Source organism: Mus caroli, unplaced genomic scaffold (assembly GCF_978045245.1).
Source record: "Mus caroli unplaced genomic scaffold, Mus_caroli_1 scaffold_13, whole genome shotgun sequence".
Taxonomy (NCBI): Eukaryota; Metazoa; Chordata; class Mammalia; order Rodentia; family Muridae; genus Mus; species Mus caroli.
Genome location: NW_028227268.1, coordinates 12460489 through 12481732, shown reverse-complemented (window position 1 = coordinate 12481732; position 21244 = coordinate 12460489). Strand labels below are relative to the sequence as shown.

At 44.4% G+C, this 21244-nt stretch overlaps 1 protein-coding gene across 2 annotated transcripts; it reads left to right on the top strand.

Moving 5' to 3' along the window:
* Positions 1–1262: 1262 nt before the first annotated feature.
* Prkar1a (protein kinase cAMP-dependent type I regulatory subunit alpha) lies at positions 1263–20735 on the top strand. Of its 2 annotated transcripts, none has more exons than XM_021176185.3 (11): positions 1263–1488; positions 4740–4922; positions 10979–11149; positions 12019–12110; positions 12273–12334; positions 13251–13297; positions 13929–14087; positions 15756–15816; positions 16817–16938; positions 17605–17686; positions 18510–20735. In XM_021176185.3, exons 2-11 carry the CDS (start codon positions 4746–4748, stop codon positions 18680–18682), a joined length of 1146 nt encoding a protein of 381 aa, XP_021031844.1. In that variant the 5' UTR covers positions 1263–1488; positions 4740–4745; the 3' UTR covers positions 18683–20735. The 2 variants fall into 2 exon arrangements, with proteins under 2 accessions (XP_021031844.1, XP_021031843.1); XM_021176184.3 differs by lacking the exon at positions 1263–1488 and adding an exon at positions 1811–1953.
* The last annotated feature ends 509 nt before the right edge of the window (positions 20736–21244 follow it).

Below are 21244 nucleotides of genomic sequence, written 5' to 3'. Positions count from 1 at the left end.
TGATTATCAGTCTGTTTGAAGCACCTAGGGCAGTTTACAAACGAGGTAGGTGCTCCACGCTTGTTTGCTTTTATTCGTCAATGTTAATACAGTCCCAGTTATCCCTTCGAGATGCAGGAAAATGAGGCTCCAGGAGATTAAGTTCCTCACAGGAGATGGCAAAGCATGAAAACAAACAGATTTATCTGCAGTGGGTGGTTTTTTTTTTTTTTTTTTTTTTTTTCCTTTCCTCAGAACACGACCGGGCATGCTCAGTGCTATTCAGTTTCCTCTCCCATTTGCCAGCTTAGGGCTGGGTTTATCAGCACTGGAGAGGGGGAAAGCCTGTATGAAGGAGTCTTGGTCTTTAATCTTCCATTCTACCCATCTCTGGAAACGAAGCCAATGATCAACATCCGCTGCAGAGGGAGCGGCTTTCTTCTCTAACCCCCTTCCTTCCTCTGACTACCAGGGGGGTAATCATAACTAATGTTCAAAGCCCTTATCATAGTCTGGGTATTCCAAGACAAAGTCAGGCTTAAAAAGGTGAAATTCACAAATGCCACTTAACCCAAATATCTTAATTGGGGATCACTGTGAAAATTATGCAGGAGATATTGTAACCTTTTTTTGGTACTAAGTGTTAAATCCGGGATATTTTCTATGCACATTGCCCTAGCACATATACTATGAGGCTGTCAACACCTTGCAGCTACTCAGAGCCACACACTGCAAGGGCCTATTTTATTTATGTATTTATTTAGGCCCACTTTATTTATTTAATTCATATGCCTAAAATTGTCTCCCTTGCTTTCATTTTCACATACTTAAGGGGAAAGTTGACTGAAGGAATAATGAAGTCGCCTTTTCTCTTGCTTTCTCATGCAGCTCAGATTTCTTGCTTGGTCAATGACTTGATCTGCCCATCTATCTGTACTGCCCACGACGCAGTCCGGCATGATAGGAGGCTAGGGCATTATCAGGACTCCGGGCTCCTCTTGGAAGTCTCCCTACATCTGGTGCTTCTGTAGGCACGGTAGGGCCTCCAATGATGGCAGCTCACTTGTGGAGACAGTAGTCAGATTAGCCAAGCAGAGGCTTGATAGGGGCTCAGATTTCCTGGACCGGATGACAGGCCAAGTCCGGAACCCCGGGTATTGCGGGGGGTCTACACAGGATGCGCGCTCTGTCCATCAGGAGCATCCCAGCATCCGCTTGCGCTCAGCTGTGGCAGATCCGCTAGGGCCTCCTCCTTTTCCAACAGCAGGGATCTCCTTGTCCGCCCAGCGTCCTGTAACCCCCCCCCCCCCCCCGCCGTCCCATAGGACCCAGGGCGGAGTCGCCCACCTGTCACCGAATCGTCCCACGTGGGTCTGCGGTAGGAGGGTCGAAGGGAGGGAGAAAAGACAGAGGCGTGGAGGGAGGCAGACGCAAGAGCCCCTGAGGAACGGAGGAGAGGCCGAGATCTCCGAACAGCTAAACAACCTAGAGGACCCCCCACCACACCTGGTAAGGAAGGGACAAGTGTAATAAAGGAGACAGAAACGGGTTAGCGGGAAGAGAAGGAAAAAGATGGGAGCGATGAAGGGGCTACGTATACGCGACAAGATAAAGATAAAGATGGAGAGTTGCCCTGAAAGAGAACGGTTCTAGCTAGATGACGACGGGCTAAGGGTAGGGGGTGGGAGTAGCCGGTGGTGGGCTTGAGGGGGGTTGGGGGTTGGGGGGTTAGAGGAGGATCCTAGGCGTCTGCGCCTTTAAGGTTGCCAAGGCAACCGCCCTGGCCAGAGCGAGGCGCATTGACGTCAGCAGCCGAACGCTGATTGGCCGCGGTCGGCTGGTTTCCGGTGGAGCCGTCGCCGAGCCGCTATCGCAGAGTGGTAGTGAGGCTGCGAGCTGAGCCCGCTGGACGCACGGTCACCCCGGCCGCCTCGCCCTGCGCTAGCCCCTGCTCGTGCAGCCGCCCGCCCTCAGGTGAGTGCGGGCCCGAGGCCTGACCGGGGAGTCGCCGGCCGCGGCGCTCCTCTGCGCGTCCCTGAAGGCGCGGGAGCGAGCCAAGATGGCGCCCCGTGGAGCGCGCCGCGGGGGGACGGCCGCACCCCCTGCGCCTCCGAGGCGGCCTCGGGGCCTGTGGCAGGCCTCGCACTGTCCCCCGGGGGCCGCCCTTGCACCCCTCCCCGCCGGGCCGTAGGCCGCCCCTGCCCCCCGCCGTCCCGCCCCCGGCCTGAGTGTCTCCTGGTCCCCGGTCCTGCGCTGCCCTCGGCCTCCCTCGGCTCCCCGGCCGCCTCCGCCCCCGCGCGCCGCGGCCTCGGCCTCGGCCTCGGCCTCGGCCTCGGCCTCGGCCTCGGCCTCGGCCTCGGCCTCGGCGCCCGTCCTCCCTCCCCCACTTCCTGAAGGACAAGAGCTCGGTATTTTTTTTTTTTTTTAAACCGGAATCCGCCATGGCTTTTCTAAGTCTTGGCCTCGCCACTCGGCTGTAGTCTTCATCTCTGCCCGGTGGTTTCTTGTTCCCTGGCTTCCCCTCTCCTCTTCGCAGGCTCGTCTCCCTCCACCCCTCCGCTCGGTGATTTCAGCCTAGCTCCATTTCCCTTTGTCCCCCTAACACTTCTCGTCCTTTCCAGCCCCCCACCCCCACCGCCCACCCCAGCCTCCCCAGGCCTCCCGCTCCACGTCTGGGGCCTCCTGCCTGGTGGGGGATGAGGGGCCGTCTTGTTGCTCACAGTGATCATGACCGTGGCCTAAGTGAAGTGAAGGGCACTTTCCTGCCCTCCCTCGTGAAAATACGCGGCGCCCGTTAACCCCTCCAGCTCAGAGCGGGTGTGGGGACAGCCGATGACTTAAGGGAGCCAGGATAGATAGGTTTCTTGAGCAGAGAAATGAAGGCTTGCATTAGATGATGACCCCCCACCCCCACCCAGGCTGTGTTAGTGTTACTTGGCATCCTTTAGATGTGGGCCCTGTCAGCAACAGGCTCCCAAGGCGTTTTAAATATGTCCTCTAGTATAGTCCTTCTGAAAGCAAGAGTGTCATCAGAACCCAATTTCCTCAAGAATCCCCCCTCTTACGAATACTCGGTGCAGTGATGATGGTTTTAAAGTGTTTGTTTTGGAGAGAAGCTAAGTTGTGGGGTTTTTAAAAAAGTAAGTACAAACGTGGAACCAAGACATACCCGATTAAAAACCCTAAGGCCGTAAAATTAGATTATTTGGCGTTTCACATTGATGACTGCAGTAATCTGCGGGAGTGTTTGTATTTTCTTTACCAGTTGCCTGCCTTTTGGTCTTTGTAATGCATACACCATTTTTCACGCATCAGCCCTAGTTGCGCCATCTCTCCCAGCCAGAGACAGGATCTAAGAGGGATTTCTCTGATCAGTTAGTATATGTGCTGACATTCTTGAAATGTGGCTGGATGCTTTGAAGCATAATGGATTTGTTTTTATCCACGTTCGTTCCTGGTGGCCTTCAGTATTTGAAATGGAGAAAGTTCCAATGAAGTGGATTCTTTGTTTCGTTCCGTGCTCTGACCTGGAAGCACAACAAGAACAAACGATATCTGACAGTAGAAACCTTCCCTTCAGTGTTTCTTCTGAACTGACAGTGGTGTCTGTGTGTGTGTGTGTGTGTGTGTCTGTGGTTTCTAATTTTTGTGCTTGTCATGGAGCTACAAACTTTGTCCTGGTCTGTTGCTTGCATATTATTGACCTTTATCTTGAAAACTATCAAAACAAAATATTAGTGCAGCACTTTAAAATGGCTCTTTATCCTGGCTTTTTTTTTAACTCACAGTTTAACCTTAGTGGGTCTGTGAGCATTATAATTTGAAGAGTGGTTATGTGGAATTGGTGTGCAGAGTGGAGAGGGCTTCATCTTCTAATCCCAAGTGCTTAGTAATTAGGAGTTAGGAGGAAAACTGAATAGCTGCATAAAGTACTGAGCTTTTAATTCTGAGGCAGCTTGGCTGCCCATTATTGTGTTTCTATTTCACATTAATGTTGCTCAAACTCAGTTTTAGCTATTGAGTCATCCTGTAAGCTGTAAACTAGCATGTTTTAATATATTCCTGTCTAGATGAAGAAAACCTTAGTTTGTTTGGTAGAGATTATTTATTTTCCTGTATTTATTTTCAACTCTTTCTGCTGGTAATTGTATTTCTAAGTCACAGGCAGAGTTTAGTAAAAGAAGGGAACGAAAGATTGCTGAGAAAAGGCACCCGAGGCTGCTTTTGTGTTTCAGAAAATTCGATTCCACTAATATTTGGCTAATCAGCTTCTTCGCCCTTGTGGTTTGCTGTGACATTAGCTGCGCTCATGGGATGGGAGGTGCACTCAGGGGAATGTCAGGTGTTCTTCTTTGTGATCTGTGCTTTCACTTAGAGCCGACCTGTGTGCCCTTGTAATTCTCTGTCCTGCTTACCACTTACATACTTCCCACGTCATCATCGTCATGTCTTTTGCAAGAGAACTGAATGAAATCCCCAGAGGGCTTGGGGCCTCAGCACTGCCTCAGTTGCTCAGCAGGGCAGGCACGCTGGCTCATACTTCCTCCCAGGAGCTATGGGTCTTCTCTGCGTGACCTGCCCAGCGGAGACAGTAGAAACTCGGGATAGTTTATATCCAACCCCCACCTCCTCTTTAAACACAAACGCTGTTGAATAAAGAAATGTATGAATCTGCTGTCTAGTGAATTTAAGTAAGTCCCAGGCCAGATCTGCATTTGTGCTTTCTAGCTTACCCAGCATGTGTGTTCTTTGTCTCCCAGAGAACCATGGCGTCTGGCAGTATGGCAACCAGTGAGGAAGAGCGGAGTCTCCGGGAATGCGAGCTCTATGTGCAGAAGCACAATATCCAGGCCCTGCTGAAGGACTCCATCGTGCAGCTGTGCACTGCTAGGCCCGAGAGGCCCATGGCATTCCTTCGGGAATACTTTGAGAGGTTGGAGAAGGTAAAATTCATGAGGGAGCGATTTGATGACCATGACAGTTGCTGTGCTTAGAGCTTCTGAATGTCAACTGATGTGTGACTTAGGGCAAGAGGGGTTCTGGCTAAGTAAGTCAAGCAGAAATTCAGATTATCATGCAGTGAAGGATTTTTTAGTAATTTTAATTAGAACTTGCCAGAAACCAAATTGATGCTGCTTGTGTGGCTAAACAGGTTTCCTGATTGTTGTTTTTAACTATTTGAAATAATATGGAAGATAGACTAACAGATAGAATCAATCAAAAGTAGTGTGACAGTGAGTTGAGAGTTAGTTAAAGGCAGTTCATGCTTTTCTTTACCACGCAGGCGAGCTTTTAGTTTATTCCACCTTTAACACTATAGAAATAGGTGTGTGTCTAGTTTGGGGTGGACTAAGCTTGACAGATTCTGAACTCTGGTTTTACTGTTGGGTGAATTAACTGTTGTATAAAGGGGAGACAGGAGATGGATGGTTATCACATGTTTACTATGCCGATCATTTTGTTTGTTAGTGAGTGCTTGTTCCCCATAAAATACGCAGTTGGATTTTGATTCTTTGTTGTTGCATCTGTATTTTGTGTGGGTCAGTGTGACTCACAGACACACAGGATGTTCACGTCTTTCTTTTTTTTAAAGAGTTAATTATTTTTATGTGTGACTGTTTATGCCTGCTCCTCTGGAGCTAGGATGACATTGAGTCACCATGTGGGTTCTGGGAACTGAACCTGAGTCCTGTGCAAAAGCAGTAAGTGCTCTCCAGCCTCCAGGATGTGCAAAACTTTGCATATAGGATGATGCTTCAATGCACTTTCCTCAAGAAATGGTGAATGCAAAAGTTTGGACCCCCAGTGTTTTAGGTAGTGGATTCAAATTTCCTCTGTAAGTCATTGGAGGTGAATGGCCCACTTTGCTGTAAATGTTCAAGTTTTAAAGAAGTTCAGAATACTGGGGCTCATTTCTTTGGTATATGTTTAATACCTATTCGCACAGTAGAAATATCTGCAATATTCATGCTGGTTTGGGCAGTTTCTTATTATGGGAGTCTTTACATAAAAATATGTATATAAAGATTTGTAAGAAGCATTTGAGCAGCTCAGTAAGCAGGTGTTTTATACTGTTTCCTTGGAAACGTAAAATGCTGTTGGTTATGATTAGATCAACTGGAAGAAAAAACAACTGCTGAGCAGTCCCTCTGCATAGTTTTGCCACCTTGGATTTGTTAGTAGAAATGCTGGCTTTCTCTTACTTAAGCAATCGGTAAATAATGGACATACTGGCCAGGAGTGTGCTCTGTTTTGAAATCAAGTGCGTTCCTGGAGATCTGGTTCTGAAATGGGTCACGGTAAGGTGATCCCTCTTCCTCAGACATCAGTAGAAATCAAATGGGAGGATTAAGTTGGTGAGACATAAAGTGCCTGTCTTTTTATAGGGAGTGTTGAGTGCAGGACACTCATTTCAAAGCCTGTATTTGCTGTCGGCTTTAAGGACTAACCAAGGTAGAGAGCAGCAGGTCATCATTGCTGTAGTTTTTCTGCAGGTAGGATTTCAGAGTTAATGTGCGTGGACTCTCCCCTCTGCCCCAGGAGAAGGGGAATTAAGAAGGCACCTTTCTTGTACACTGAGGTTCTTTGTCAACTTGCCAGAGCTGGGATGTGTGTGTGTGTGAAATATTCTACTAGGGTTTTCAATTTACTGGATTTTTGGCTTTTTAAACAAAGCCATTATTTGATACATCTGGTGTTAATTTTATGTTGTAAAATAAACTATCACATTCTTACCATCTCCTTCCCCTTTACCCAGGGGTTTTGTTTCTGTCTTCTTCAGTGGCTTTAGAAGAAATACATAGAATGGTCAGAGACATTGGTCAATGGAGACAGCTACATTTTAGTTCAGACCTTTGTGCATGGAATTTACTAGATGTGTTCATCAGAACCTTGCCTGTCTGGTAGATGAGAGGAATTGTAGCTATTACTTTTGAGTGTCTCCTGTGTGCCAAATAGTATGTGAATCACCACACACACACACACTCTCTCTCTCTCTCTCTCTCTCTCTCTCTCTCTCTCTCTCTCCCATTACTTCAGTTAGGGTATTAACACCATTTTCCTGAGGCAACAGTTGAATCTACGGGAAGTTAAATCATAGCTGTGAGCCTAGGAGTTGGGTTTTTCAGCAACAACATGTAACCTTAGAATTTTAGTGACTTACCATGATTAGTGTATTTCTTGGTCATGTGCCTATCTTGTCCTTACTTTAAGTATCTTGTTCTGGGTCTGAGTGGAAAGAACAGCCATTATCTAACCCTACCAGACCGAGCTCCTACTATCGTGGGAAGGATGTAAATGTCTATATACCGATATAAGAACGCATCAGAGCTTTCTCACAGTTTGCTCAGGAGGCCAGACAGTGGGGTCAGTTACGCCCAGGGGCTCAGGTCTGGTAGGACTAGGGTTTGATGGTAAGTAAGAGAAAGAACAGAAATTCAAGGCCACCAAGGCAGACCACAGTAATGTGCATAGTATGACATGTCCACTTACATTCTATGGCCCAAGCAAGTCATGTGCCCAAGCCTGAAGATTGGGGTGGAAGCTTGTCTACAGAGAAAGATGACAAGGGCAGGGAGGAGATGGAGTCTTAGGAGAGTGGGAGAAACAGAATGTAAGCCTAAGACTGGAGAGTTCCGAGCTCAGTCTAGTGCAGAGCGTGTGCAGAAGAGTCAGGACAATTAACCAGTAAATAGACTGAGAGCTAACTGACAGGAGCAGAGTAAGATGTAACAGTGTGCCCTTGGACAGCTGCAAATTGATGATCTCAGTAATGGCTCTGACTCACTGGAATCCATAGGACTGTAACAGCAGAATGCTTTCAAAATTATCTTTAAAATTTGTTTAACCAGATACAGTCCCAAATAAGACTTCATTTGTGAGGTGTGTGTGTGTATGTATGTATGTATGTATGTATGTGTGTGTGCACGCACACATGTGCAGTGCATATAGTGTTTGTGAATGTAGTGTATGTTAGTGGGTACATGTGTGTATGCATGCATGTAGAGGCCAGAGATTGGTGTCAGGTGCTCTCTTATCTTTCTAAAGCAGGACCTCTCACTGAGCTTGGAGTTCACTGATTGGTCAGATGGGTAGACTAGCTGGTCCAATGCTAAAGGAATCTGCTTTTTTCTGTGCCCAGTGCTAAGATTTATAGATGTGTGTGCCCACACCCAACTTTTCCTTGGGGGCTCGTGGTCTGAACTCAGGCCCTCATGCTCACGTGGCTCACCAGGTTGCCTCCCTAGCCCCTCATTGGTGAATTTTTTAGTGAATTTTTTTTTTGAAGTGACAACGATTAGTTTGGGGTCTAGAATTTTTTTTCTTCCTTTCTTTTTTCTTCCCTTTCTTTTTAAATGCTTTGCACTTAGGGGAGACTTGTTTGTAATTCTGTGCTAATATGGGACAGGACGGTCTTACTGGTTAGTGACTAGTTACTAGGACTGCCTGTATGAAATGAGTGAATTTTCTAAAATACACAGTTTTAAAAGAGTCAGAGACTGAAATTGAGCCAGTTTAAAAGGGTGTAACAGAGGAATGGATACAGAAAATGTGGTACATTTATACAATGGAGTACTACTCAGCAATTAAAAACAATTTATGAAATTCTTAGGCAAATGGATGCATCTGGAGGATATCATCCTGAGTGAGGTAACCCAATTACAAAAGAATGCACATGATATGCACTCACTGATAAGGGGATATTAGCCCAGAAACTTAGAATATCCAAGGTACAATTTGCAAAACACATGAAACTCAAGAAGGAAGACCAAAGTGTGGATACTTCGCTCCTTCTTAGAATGAGGAACAAAATACCCATGGAAGGAGTTGCAGAGACAAAGTTCGGTGCTGAGACGGAAGACCATCCAGAGACTGCCCCACTTGGGGATCCATCCCATATACAACCACCAAACCCAGACATTATTGCATATGCCAGCAAGATTTTGCTGACAGGACCCTGACATAGCTCTCTTATGAGTCTATGCCAATGCCTGGCAAATACAGAAGTGGATGCTCAAAGTCATCTATTGGATGGAACACAGGGCCCCTAATGAAGAAGCTAGAGAAAGTACCCAAGGAGCTGAAAGGGTCTGCAACCCTAGATATGAACTAACCAGTACCCCCCCAGAGCTGTGTCTCTAGTTATATATGTAGCAGAAGATGGCCTAGTTGGCCATCAATGGGAGGAGAGGCCCTTGGTATTGCTAAGATCATATGCCCCAGTACAAGAGAATGCCAGGGCCAGGAATCAGGAGTGGGTGGGTTGGGAGGGTATAGGGGACTTTGGGACTTTGCATTTGAAATGTAAATGAAGAAAATATCTAATAAAAAATGCCTTAAAAAAGGGTGTAACAGTGAAAGAGATCTTCACATCCTGTTATGCCTTTTTTATAGCCAATGTTCTAGAGGTAATCTACAGGCCTTTGCAGACACATTCATTTCTGAAGGAGTGGTTTATTATTTTCTTCTTCTTCTTCTTCTTCTTCTTCTTCTTCTTCTTCTTCTTCTTCTTCTTCTTCTTCTTCTTCCTTCTTTCTTCTTCTTTCTTTCTTTCTTTCTTTCTTTCTTTCTTCTTTCTTCTTCTTCTTTCTTCTTCTTCTTCTTTCTTCTTCTTCTTCTTTCTTCTTCTTCTTCTCCTTTCTTCTTCTTTCTTCTTCTTCTTTCTTCTTTTTTTTTTTTTTTTTTTTCTTTTTTTGGTTTTTCGAGACAGGGTTTCTCTGTATAGCTCTGTCTGTCCTTGAACTTACTTTGTAAGACCAGGCTGGCCTCAAACTCAGAAATCCGCCTGCTGCTGCCTCCCGAGTGCTGGAATTAAAGGTGTACGCCACCATGCCTGGCTTTATTTTCTTCTTTGTGCATGTGTGTGTATGTGTTCATATAGTAAGAGTGTGGAAGGCTGAAGACAGCACTGGGTCCATTCCCTAGTAGCTATCCATCTTGTTGTTTTGAGACAGGTCTCTCCTTGGCCTGGATCTTCCAGGCTGGCCAGCCAGTGAGCTGGGACTGTCTGTTCCCCAGTGTTGGGATTATAAGTTTGTGCCTTCTGTCTGTTTTTTAAGTGGGTTTTGGGGTTGGACCTCAGGTCTTTATGATTGTTCAAGCACATTATTGGCTGAACTAACTCCCTGGCCCTGTCAGTTACATGTTTTCTAACACAGGGTAGCACCCTGTTGTATGAATACAATATAACTGTTTCTGCTGGTCTTCATTTTGGCTGTTTCCAGTGCTTTTTGAAAGAGGGAGAGAGAAAAAAATCTAATCAGAAGATATGTTTTCATATAGATGTCATTTCACACATGAGCTTGTTTTCGATCTAGAAGCAGAAGTACTAGAATACTGAGTCACAAAGTAAATATGCTCAGAGTTAGATACATACATGGAAAATGCAGTGATTTTTGTTTTGTTTCGTTTGCTGGGTTGATGGCTTCCCTCTGAAGAACTAGAACTCTGCACTAGTAGGTTGAACTAGTGGAAAGGAGCTCTAGTAGCCTCTTGGTAGTTACAGTTCTCACCTTTTCTTGAGATGTATAGACCCCGTAAATTGGTCAGCTTGCCAGAAGTAGGACAAGAGCTATGTAGGAGACAAATAGTTTAAGTTTTTAAAAATCACTTTATTTTAAAAATAATTTGCTTCTTGCTAGATTAAATTGAATTTGAAAGATGTTTTGAAGGGGTCAAAGAATGGATGAAATGAATGAAGAATCGGAGAGTGACTGACTGTTAGTGAGAAGCTGATTAAATGAAAAGGAAGTCACAGATTTCAGTCTTCATGTGGCTTGACTCGTTGCCACTAATGGAGTGTGCTGAGCCACCCCAGTGAATGTGTTGGAGTGATTTTTCTCAGATTTTATTCTGTTGTCCTGTTCACCCTTCTTCCCCACCATCTTGGAACTGACTTATTCTCACTTACATGGGTACTGGAAGAGGTTTGAAGTGAGCTGGGCTATTGCTGGGATTTGAGGAACCGGCTCTCAGATTCTAATTAACAACCTTCTTTCAGGAGGAGGCAAGACAGATTCAGTGTCTACAGAAAACCGGCATCCGTACTGACTCGAGGGAGGATGAGATCTCTCCTCCACCCCCCAATCCAGTGGTGAAGGGCCGACGGCGCCGAGGTGCTATCAGCGCTGAAGTTTACACTGAGGAGGATGCTGCCTCCTACGTTAGAAAGGTAGCGCGGCTGTCCGAATGGTGGGATGTCACTGAGGCCCTTGGAGTCAGCTGGGTCCCTTTGATGCGGATATAAGAAGACAAGGGTGCACTTGTTAGCGCTTGAGAACAGATTTCTGTAATAGCGCCACAAGAGAGGGCAAGTAGTTACTGTAGATCAGTGAGGAGTAATTCTGTGCTTTTCTGTAGCAGAAGCAGGCAGTCCTCCCTTTCTCTTAGCTTGATACCCTGTAATTCAGGTTGGGCCTAACCTTTTATCCTACAAGCTTCCTACAAGCTCCGCTCGTCCTGGCCAGCCCTTCCTCAGCCTGCTAGCCATTTGAGTTAGGCTTTACCATTTAGGGGAAATGGATTCTTTGGGTTTTGTTTGTTTGTTTTTTCAAGATAGGTTTCTCTGTGTAGCCTTGGCTGTCCTGGAACAGTCTGTAGACCAGGCTGGCCTCGATCTCAGAAATCCGCCTCTCCCAAGTGCCGGGATTAAAGGTGTGCCACCACGCCCAGCTCGGGAAAATGGATTCTTGATGCTTGTGAAACTAATAATACTTTAACACAGTTTACATAATGACCAATAGTTATAAAATATTTAGTTATGCCTCAGAATAATGATTTTGATCTAGGTGTTTTCTATTTATTTGTTAACTTGGAATCAAGTACAGATCCTTAAATATAAGCCTGGCTGTAGGCAAGGGGACTAATCAGTATTTGTTGAGTACTTTGTGAGTTATACAGTTATCTTGTAATGAAAATATTAACTCAAAGTACCCTTGTTTAAATACCATTCTGTGGCATGGCATTTAATTGAAATGCAAGTTGCAAGTATGAAGTGTCTTTGGTTTCTAGGTTATTAATTGCTCTTTAATATTTTTCTAGGTTATTCCAAAAGATTATAAGACAATGGCTGCTTTAGCCAAGGCCATCGAAAAGAATGTGCTATTTTCACACCTTGATGATAATGAGCGAAGGTAGGTGCAGGTTCTTTTCACAGTTTCCCAGTGGGATGGTGGTGCCAAACTCATGCCAGTGCTGCAGGTTGTAGGCATTTAGCTGTTCACCACCTGATAGGACTGAGAACCTGAGAGCTTCTAAGGCTTGGAGTCTAACCCCAAGTCTCTTCTGTCCTGCAGTGACATTTTTGATGCTATGTTTCCAGTCTCCTTTATTGCTGGAGAGACGGTTATTCAGCAAGGTAAGGGCTGCTGACATGCACTGTGATTACAAGAAAGGTGTGTGTGATGTGCATGTGTATTTGTGTATGTGCATAGGTGTGAGTGTGTGTGGGTCTTAGCATTAGTATTGGGTCTTACTTTTTCATTAAGCAACTCTCTTAAGTTAAAAGGAACACATAGGGTTAATATTTCTGACAACTTACAGTCACCATCGCAGGGAACACCTATGCTACATTGGATATTGTGTAGAGTTTCTGAACAGTAATTCTTATGTCTTCAGACATAATTCTTATGTCCTTTTTGTTGATTAATTAGCCACATCTGCAAAGTCACCCATGCTAGCCCGACTGGTACATGGCTGTGTGCCTCCTGCAGAAGCTTAACCATTTTTGCCCACGTAGACTAACAAGAATCTTATCATTGGATATTTTCTCTTTTTCATGGATCTCCATAAGCCAAGTGTTACCCCATTTTTGTGGCAGGGTGGCCGTTTGTTAGTAACTGCTGAGTTGTTTGTAGTGTCTGTACATTCCGTAACATTTTTACAATTACATTGTGTTGATTTATTTTGTGTATATGTGTGAGCACACATGCAAGTGCAGGTACGTGTGTGCTGCAGCACTGATGTGTGCATCTCGGAAGACATTTGTGGTTTCTTCTTCCTCTGTGAGGGCTCCAGAGGTCAAATTTGGTGTGTCTGACTTGGCAGTAGATGCTCTACACTCTGACCCTTCTCACGGGTTCCAGAAATTGCTTTATTAAAGTCTAGTTTTAAAAGATTGTGAGATGACCAAAAGGAGTGGTTAATTTCATGATTTTTTTTTTTTTTAAGTTTATGTTTAGTCACTTAGCATCCACCCAGGAGTTTACTATTTTATGTTAATTAAACAATTATGATTGTTTCAATAATGATCCTGGCACTTTACTCTTTTTCAGGTGATGAAGGGGATAACTTCTATGTGATTGATCAAGGAGAAATGGATGTAAGAGTTAATGATAGGAAAATATGTTGATAATCTTGATTTTAACTTAATTTCTAAGCAGTAAGCATAGTGTTTGCAAGGGCAGACGATGATAGCCATGCTGAGTCAATTCCAACAACACTGGCCAAGTATGTTTATGACACAGACTTTCAGAGGGTAGCTTGCCTGTCTGTACGTGCTGTTCACTGCGTTCACTGAGGCACCATTGGAAAGTGCATGCATCCTGTGGTGTAAGAACTCAAGCGCCTCTTTGAAATAGTTCAGTTTTTAAAAAGTCTGGGTTTTTTTTTTTTTTTTTTTCTCATACTAGTGAAAAGAAGATGAAAATTGCATTGGTCTCATAAGATTATTAGAAAATTCAGTGACCTAATACACATAAAGTGCCAACGCAGTAATTTGTAAATGATATCGTTTGATATTAATGCTTGTCTGAACTTTATCCTCGCCATCCTGATAGGGTGCCTTTATCAGCTGGTTTGAGCTGTGAGAAGCTAATGCCCCGAGCTCTGTTCTGCAGATGCAGTGTATAGCCTATTGTTAAACAGTTCAGAATCCTTCCTTTGGGAAAAGTTTGAGAATTCACAGATGTGTATATCTAGACAAACACTTTTTGATGTTGTCTTTATTTTAGGTCTATGTCAATAATGAATGGGCAACCAGTGTTGGGGAAGGAGGGAGCTTTGGAGAGCTGGCTTTGATTTATGGAACACCCAGAGCAGCCACTGTCAAAGCAAAGACAAACGTGAAACTGTGGGGCATCGACCGAGACAGCTACCGAAGAATCCTCATGGTGAGAGGCTGTGGGCTTAGACTTCTGACCCACGTACTGATGTAGGATCGCCAAGTTCAAACAGGGATTGGACTGGTTTTAAGTGCGTGATGTCATTTGAAGCCATTCAGAAGTAATCATGTTCTCTAAATTGAAACTGGGTGATCAGTATTAAACTCATGCTGCCTTCCTAGAGGACTGTCAGGAGCAAGAAGGCCATTGAGGCATTCTGCGTACCGTGAGATTGCTTGAGCAATCTGTGATAATTTTACAGAGGAGCTTTGGATGTTTTAGTGAACCGTGCTAGGCATTCTGAATTGTATTTTCAAGTATCTGTGATGCCCATAGAGCTATTTGAAAATATTCAGTCTGGGCTGGAGAGAGACGGCTCAGCAGTTAAGAACATGCGCTGCTTTTGTCATGGTCCAAGTTTGGTTTCACCAAACAGCTTATGGCTGGAAATCGAGCTTCAGGGGCTACTAGGCCTTCTTCCAGATTCCATGGGCACTGCACTCCTGTGCACTGTGCACAAACCTGTACACAGACATACACATAATTTTTAAATATACACTGTCTTACATGCTTTGAAATCTTTGTGTATTTCTTTTTGTTTACAATAGTGTTTTTATTCTTTGGCAGTTTCATACCACTGGACCTGAGGGAGAGGGTATCATGTCTCTCTCACACCTCTGTGCACTTGTGGGCGCGCGTGCGTGCGTGCGTGCGTGCGTGTGTGTGTGTGTGTGTGTGTGTGTGTACGTACCAGTGTTCATTAACTCCTCAGCTTCAGGCTTTTTTCTCTGGTTTTCTGTCACGTGCACCAAACCCCCTGACCGCTCAGGTTGATATCTAAAGTGACAGTGTTTGCACATAACAGGTGTACATACATGGTCTGTACACTTGAATCCATCGCTAGCTTAGCTGCAATACTTAAAGTAAACTAAGCACCGTTTAATAGATTGTTGATACACTCCGTAGGAAATGACAAGAAGAAAGTCTGCGTGTTGAGCAACAGTGTGTTGTGGCCCTGAAGGGCTCCCCTAAGATTGTGGTCTGCAGTTGACTATAGATGTGGAACCTGTGGCTGTGTTGTTTGTGGCATGTACACATGTACATGCGCACACACGTATGTGTATATAGTAGTACTGACATGATTTACCTTGTGAGCAAAGTTTGTCATAAAATATATTTTCTTTTAAGTATACTCAGCAAACGTCGTCTTAGATGAGATTCAGAGTGTTGGGTGGCAAGGCTATATACAAGCCTAGTTATACTTAGTACTGTGGGCTGTCGTCTCACCTGTAAGTGGCAGGCGTCTGTTCCCTGAGCAGCCTGTGTGGATAATCTCCGGTTGGGGAGGTAGTCGGCTCCGTGTGGAGGTCTCAGTGGCAGTCATTTGTTAGCCACTTGGGTGCCGTGAGAGAACTGCTTGGCATTTCGCTCCTTGTTAGAGCCGTGCCCCTCCTTGGGCTGGGTGCCTGCCCCTGCTTTAGGAGCCTCACAGTGAGCTTTGTACAGAGTGCAGGGGCTCACACTTCAGTACAGAGAAAATGGGTTAGAGTCGAGAAGCAGGAGCAGACGCCTTCGTGTTTACTTTTCTTTTAGTTTGTTTAAAATGTAAACATAAATTATTCAGCAACATTGTGTGATAATCACATCTCTTTTGGACATAACTTTTTTTATTTATAGGGAAGCACTCTGCGAAAGAGGAAGATGTATGAAGAATTCCTCAGTAAAGTGTCTATTTTAGGTGAGTTGGATAATTATATGGAGAATTGATAAACTGGAGCATTTGTGGTACTTGCACAGATTTTTACATACGTCTTGTAGTTCATGTGTGTTTTCATTTTTCAAATTTTTACTGTTTTGCTTTTGGTAGTTGTGATCATACAGCATTTTGACAGTGTTGAAAATTCGGCAAAGTAAATGGTAATTTTTTAAACCTCCATAATCAGATGTGGAAAAGCTTTGTGACTACGTAGATGCTGTGCTTTCCTTTTACAGGAGCGTTTATGCTCTGGACAGTCACAGCTGCTCCTGCTGCTGCAGCTTCTGCTGCTGTTCCTAGGATTCCTAGGAATGGCTTCTGGTGGGTTTTGTCTGAGAAGTTATATATCTTTGTTGGCCTCTTTTGAAAAGATCCACGTCTGTTGAAATTTAAAAGTGAACTTGTCAACTGACATATCTATAGATTTCCTTACATTAACTGGAGATGTGCCAACCTGCCCTGTGTGGTGAGTGGGTAGGTGACGTCGGCCTTTGCTTCGTTGCAGACTTTCTCACCTCACTTGTCATTTGTTTTAGTGTTCTGAATATTAGTTGGGTCTTTGGAAACAAAAGGTATTTTCTAGGTCCTTGTCATTCACAAGGTAAACTCAGCTGAGCCGTTACATGGATACAGTAACTTTGAACCTTTGCAATGGTGTGCATGGGGAAGCTGTTTTCTTTAGTTACGTGAAGGTTTGCCTTGCTTGATGGTAATGCTGAGAATTGCATTTTCTTAGCACTTTTATAAAAGCTAACACAGTAAAGGAAGGCTGAGGGCCGTCTGCAGAAGTAGGCGAGTCCTGCTGAGGCTTGGAGCCACTGAGGACAGCTGCTGTGGCCGGCCTTCCCCTGGGGATGTGCAGTGGGGATGCTAGTTGGTTGCATCTCTGTAAAGTTTGGTTTTGCTCAACTTTTGTTTTTTTTTACTTTGTTTTTTAGCAATAGCAGATGTATAGAGAATTCTTTTGATTCTTCTTTTTCAGAGTCTCTGGACAAGTGGGAGCGTCTCACAGTAGCCGATGCATTGGAGCCTGTCCAGTTTGAAGATGGACAGAAGATTGTGGTGCAAGGAGAACCGGGGGATGAGTTCTTCATCATTTTAGAGGTAGAGAATCTGCGAGGGATTCCTTACCGTGCATCACCTAAAGGAGGGCCGGCCAGTTCTGATTTGTAGCTTTCGTTTTATTTAATGGTTATCTTTTACTTCAGAATACAACTTGGTGTGTATAGTCTGCTACAGTTTTAAAGAATTAGAGTCAGAATCCTGCAAGGGCCCTAGACAGGACTGGTGAGATTACTCTCTACTACACTAAAAGCCCCTCAGCCATAACAGATACTACGGTGATTCTGAGCCAAAGTGCTTAGGCTAGTTAGTAATGATTGACAATTCTAAAAGTCACTGTTACTGAAACATCTCCCTATCATCCTGCTTGCCAAGCAGGTCCAGATGGCAGCTTCAGAGTCCGAACTCTTGTCGCACTGCAGATGCATCCATGGAGATGTGAGCCCTGAGTGTGATAGTCTTTAAAATTCCCAAAGATGCAGCAAGCTTGAGCTTGACCCTTTACGTAAACTTTACTCACCGGAGTCTGAACTCCTTTGTAAGTGCCTGAGCTTGATATGAGCCCTGATAGTGGGGTGGATGCTGGTTCAGTGGAAGTCACCGTTGAAATAACTGCTCAGTTCACTCAGGAACCGGCGATTGTACAGTATGTGAATCCCCTCTGTGTTAGGAGCATGTGCTTAGCTTCTTGTGTTGGTGTGATTACAGGGCACAGCTGCTGTGCTGCAGCGTCGGTCAGAAAACGAAGAATTTGTTGAAGTGGGACGACTGGGGCCTTCTGATTATTTTGGTAAGTTAAATTTCTTCATAAATACATGGTTTAAGGATCTTTGGGACAGTGTAGTTTCCCATAATTAGTTTTGTTTTCATTCCTTTACTTAGTTTTGGGCGTGTGGCCTGGAACTCACTCTGTAGACCAGGCTGCCCACAAACTCAGAGACTCACCTGTCTCTATTTCTGAGTGATGGGATTGGATGCAGGCCCCCACACCCTGCCTTTATTGTTTTTGAGACAGGGTCTTTGCTAACAGTGCAGGCTGGGCCTTCTTAGACCTGCCTTAGCCTCCCTAGTGTTGGGATTATAGTCATGGCACCTGCTAGATTGCTTACCTATACTCTTTCTCGTTACTCAGAGAAGTACTGTAACATTGAACTTTATTCAGTTAATAGATGAGCACAGCCGGGCTTGGTGGCGCACGCCTTTAATCCCAGCACTCGGGAGGCAGAGGCATTTCTGAGTTCCAGGACAGCCAGGGCTAAACAGAGAAACCCTGTCTCGAAAAACCAAAAAAAAAAAAAAAAAAAAAGATAGATGAGCACAGACCACGCATGCAGGCGCACGCGCACGTACATAACCTAGACTGCCTGGACTTCATTGTACAGTGAAGCTTGTTCTAACTGGTCACCTTCCTGCCTCTGGCTCATGAGTGTTGGTTTGTAGGCATGACTGTAGGGGCTGTATTATCTATTAGCTAGTAATGTTTTTTAATGTACAAATGTTGTGTGGCCTCTACTAAGTTAGTAGGGAAGTTGCATCTTTGTTCACTTGCTCAGAAGTGGACCCTTTAAGGAAATAGCTTCCATAGGTGATAGTCGCAATTGTCTCTTTTCCAGGTGAAATTGCCCTGCTGATGAATCGTCCTCGGGCTGCCACTGTGGTTGCCCGGGGCCCTTTGAAGTGCGTTAAGTTGGACCGACCTCGGTTTGAACGCGTCCTTGGCCCATGCTCAGACATCCTCAAGCGGAACATCCAGCAGTACAACAGCTTCGTGTCCCTGTCCGTCTGACCCGCCTCCTGGGCCTCTCCTCCCCAGTCCATGCTTCACTCATGCAGACTGCTTTCTCTTCCCTATCCGCAGCGCCCAGTGGCCACTGCTTCACAGCTTCTTGTCTCTTTATACTAAAAGTTGCTTTATTGCACCATTTTTCATTGGGAGCGTTATTAAATGCTCATTCACAAATAAATAGAGAGTTGTATGGACTTGGCTGTCACCGCTTCTCTGTGCAGTGCTAGTGTTCAACCTGGGCAGCAAGTGCCATGCTTTTTGCTGAGGGCGGTCCCTGCACCACTGAATTACCGTAATGATGTAATAGCTGTGCAGGGGTTTTAAGTGACACAGGTTTCCATTTCCATATGACACAAGTGACATACTTAGACTGTGGCCATGTTTGCTGTATTTCTTTATAGAGTAAATGATTTTAACCTTTAAGGATTAGAAGACTGAATATAGAAAACTCCTAGCACAGTAGAAAGACATCTGCCTGTAATTAAGGTAGCTTAAGTGTGGGAAGTGCCATGCTTTGCTAAGCACCAGACACTGCAGCTAGTGCAGCCCTCAGCCTGGTCTGGTCTGTCTGTCGCTAGTGTTTCTTCTCCAACCCTGAGATGTTTTGGTGTGGCTGGCCGTCTATCCCTGCCTTTAGGTTTGAAATCATTTGTAGATGGCAAGTACTGATTGTGACTTGACTGCACCTGTCTGAGCTCACAGACTCTGGTAACTTATCCAGCTGGTGCCAAATCCTGAGGATGCGACACAGAACTGTGAGAAGTTGAGGTCTTCACTCTGGGTAGTTAACTATGGTTAACTCGTGTGATCTGCCCTCAGTTACAGACTCTAGGACGTTGGAATGACAGAATAGACAAATAGAGCAAGCTCCAGAGAGAAGGGGATGGAGGCAGTGCTGCTGAAGGTGGATGGCGTTCAGGTGTCCAGAAGCAGGAAGCTGGGTCTGTCTCCTGGGTTTCTGTTAGGAACAGTGGTGGGGTGTGACCGTGTTGTGGTCTGAAAGGCCACCCCGCTGAGTCCTGCCTTTTCCTGTCTAACCTTGAATTTCTCTGGTAAACTTTCTTTATTGTTTTTGTTTGTGTGAGTGTGTTTGAAGTAAACTTGTGTTCTTAACTGTATTTCAGTATTTCCAGCCTTGTGTGTTACATTATTCCAGTGATAACCCAACAGTTTATTTTTATTACTGTTATTTTTTAAACAAAATTCACAGTTCGTAACGAGGCACACTTATCTTGTGATTTCTGTATAATGTCGGGTTCTATTTGGGAGTGACTGCCGTTTTCCACGTGTGTGCAAGTGGTTCTGATTAATAATTCCCTCCCTCCCTTTCCCAGTTAACTTAAATTGTTGGTTATGCTAGATTTTTTTTCTTGGTAGATTGAAAAGCTTCTAGATTGTTACTAACTTGGGAAAAAGTCTCATTTAGGTTTTAGCGTGGGATAGAAAGCTACCTTGTTGCCATATCTAAAACTTCCATAATCTATATTAAATGAGGGTTTTCTGTACTTACTTTGTGGTTGGCTATCTTTTTTTATATTTAAAAAAATAAAAATTATGTTACTAGCTTAAAGCTTAATTTGATATTTGTTTAAATGCCAAAAAATGTATGTATGTGAATGATGTAGAACGCCATAAAATGCATTTCATGTGTATATACCCCCTTGGTCTGTACGGAGATAAACACCTGCTTTCTAAGAGTTCCATGCTAGCTTACAAGTTACGCCCTTTTGTCGTTTTACTCTTAGACTTTTCAAGATAAGTCTAAATTTAAAAATTACCACATTTAAAGCTTTATCTTTGTGCAATTTAAATATCAGTCAGAAGTCGTGGTTGGCATACTGTGTCTTTGTGGACTCTTGGCACCATTATCTCTGGATGGGTGGGCGAATTTAAGCAATCTGCTGAGAAAGCAGAGCTGGCCAAAGGGACAGTTGCTGTTTCCTGGACACTAGTCTGATATACTCTGTGCTAATCTAATCGCTGTTCTTTTGTTACAGACTGTCTCAATGGTAGGTCACAGAATAAAAAAGATGAAATAATTTAAATTCTTAAACGAATCAGTTTTTCTTCCTTTCTTCCTTTTCTTCCTCTGTCTTTCCCCAAAATTTCAGTGGGAAAGAATGAAAGTGAATTTGGGGATTAGAGTTTTGAAAAAGTAATGTATTTATTTATTTATTTTAAATACATTCCAATTCAGTTTGTCAAAGGGTGGATTTCAAAACCTTGCTTTTATGGGTGTGGGGCAGACTCACTAACAAGCTCTGGAAGGAATCTGTCCAAAGCCATGGCGGCTTTTTCACAGGACAGACCTGTCTGTGTGCCTTAGGGCTTCACAGACTGGATTGGACTCCTGGTTTTACAAGATCCGCCTGTAGCTGCTTGAGGATCTTACACATCAAGATTTGTTTCTGTGTTTCTTCCTGGAGTTTGAAGAGTGAGCTCATGAGTTACTCTGGTGATACTGGGATCTTCACGCGCAGGGAAGCTGGAGTTAGTGCTGGAGCGTGGCTGAGTTCTGCTTCTTAGGCTCTGCCAGGCCAGCTTCAGAAGTCCCTTCCTCTC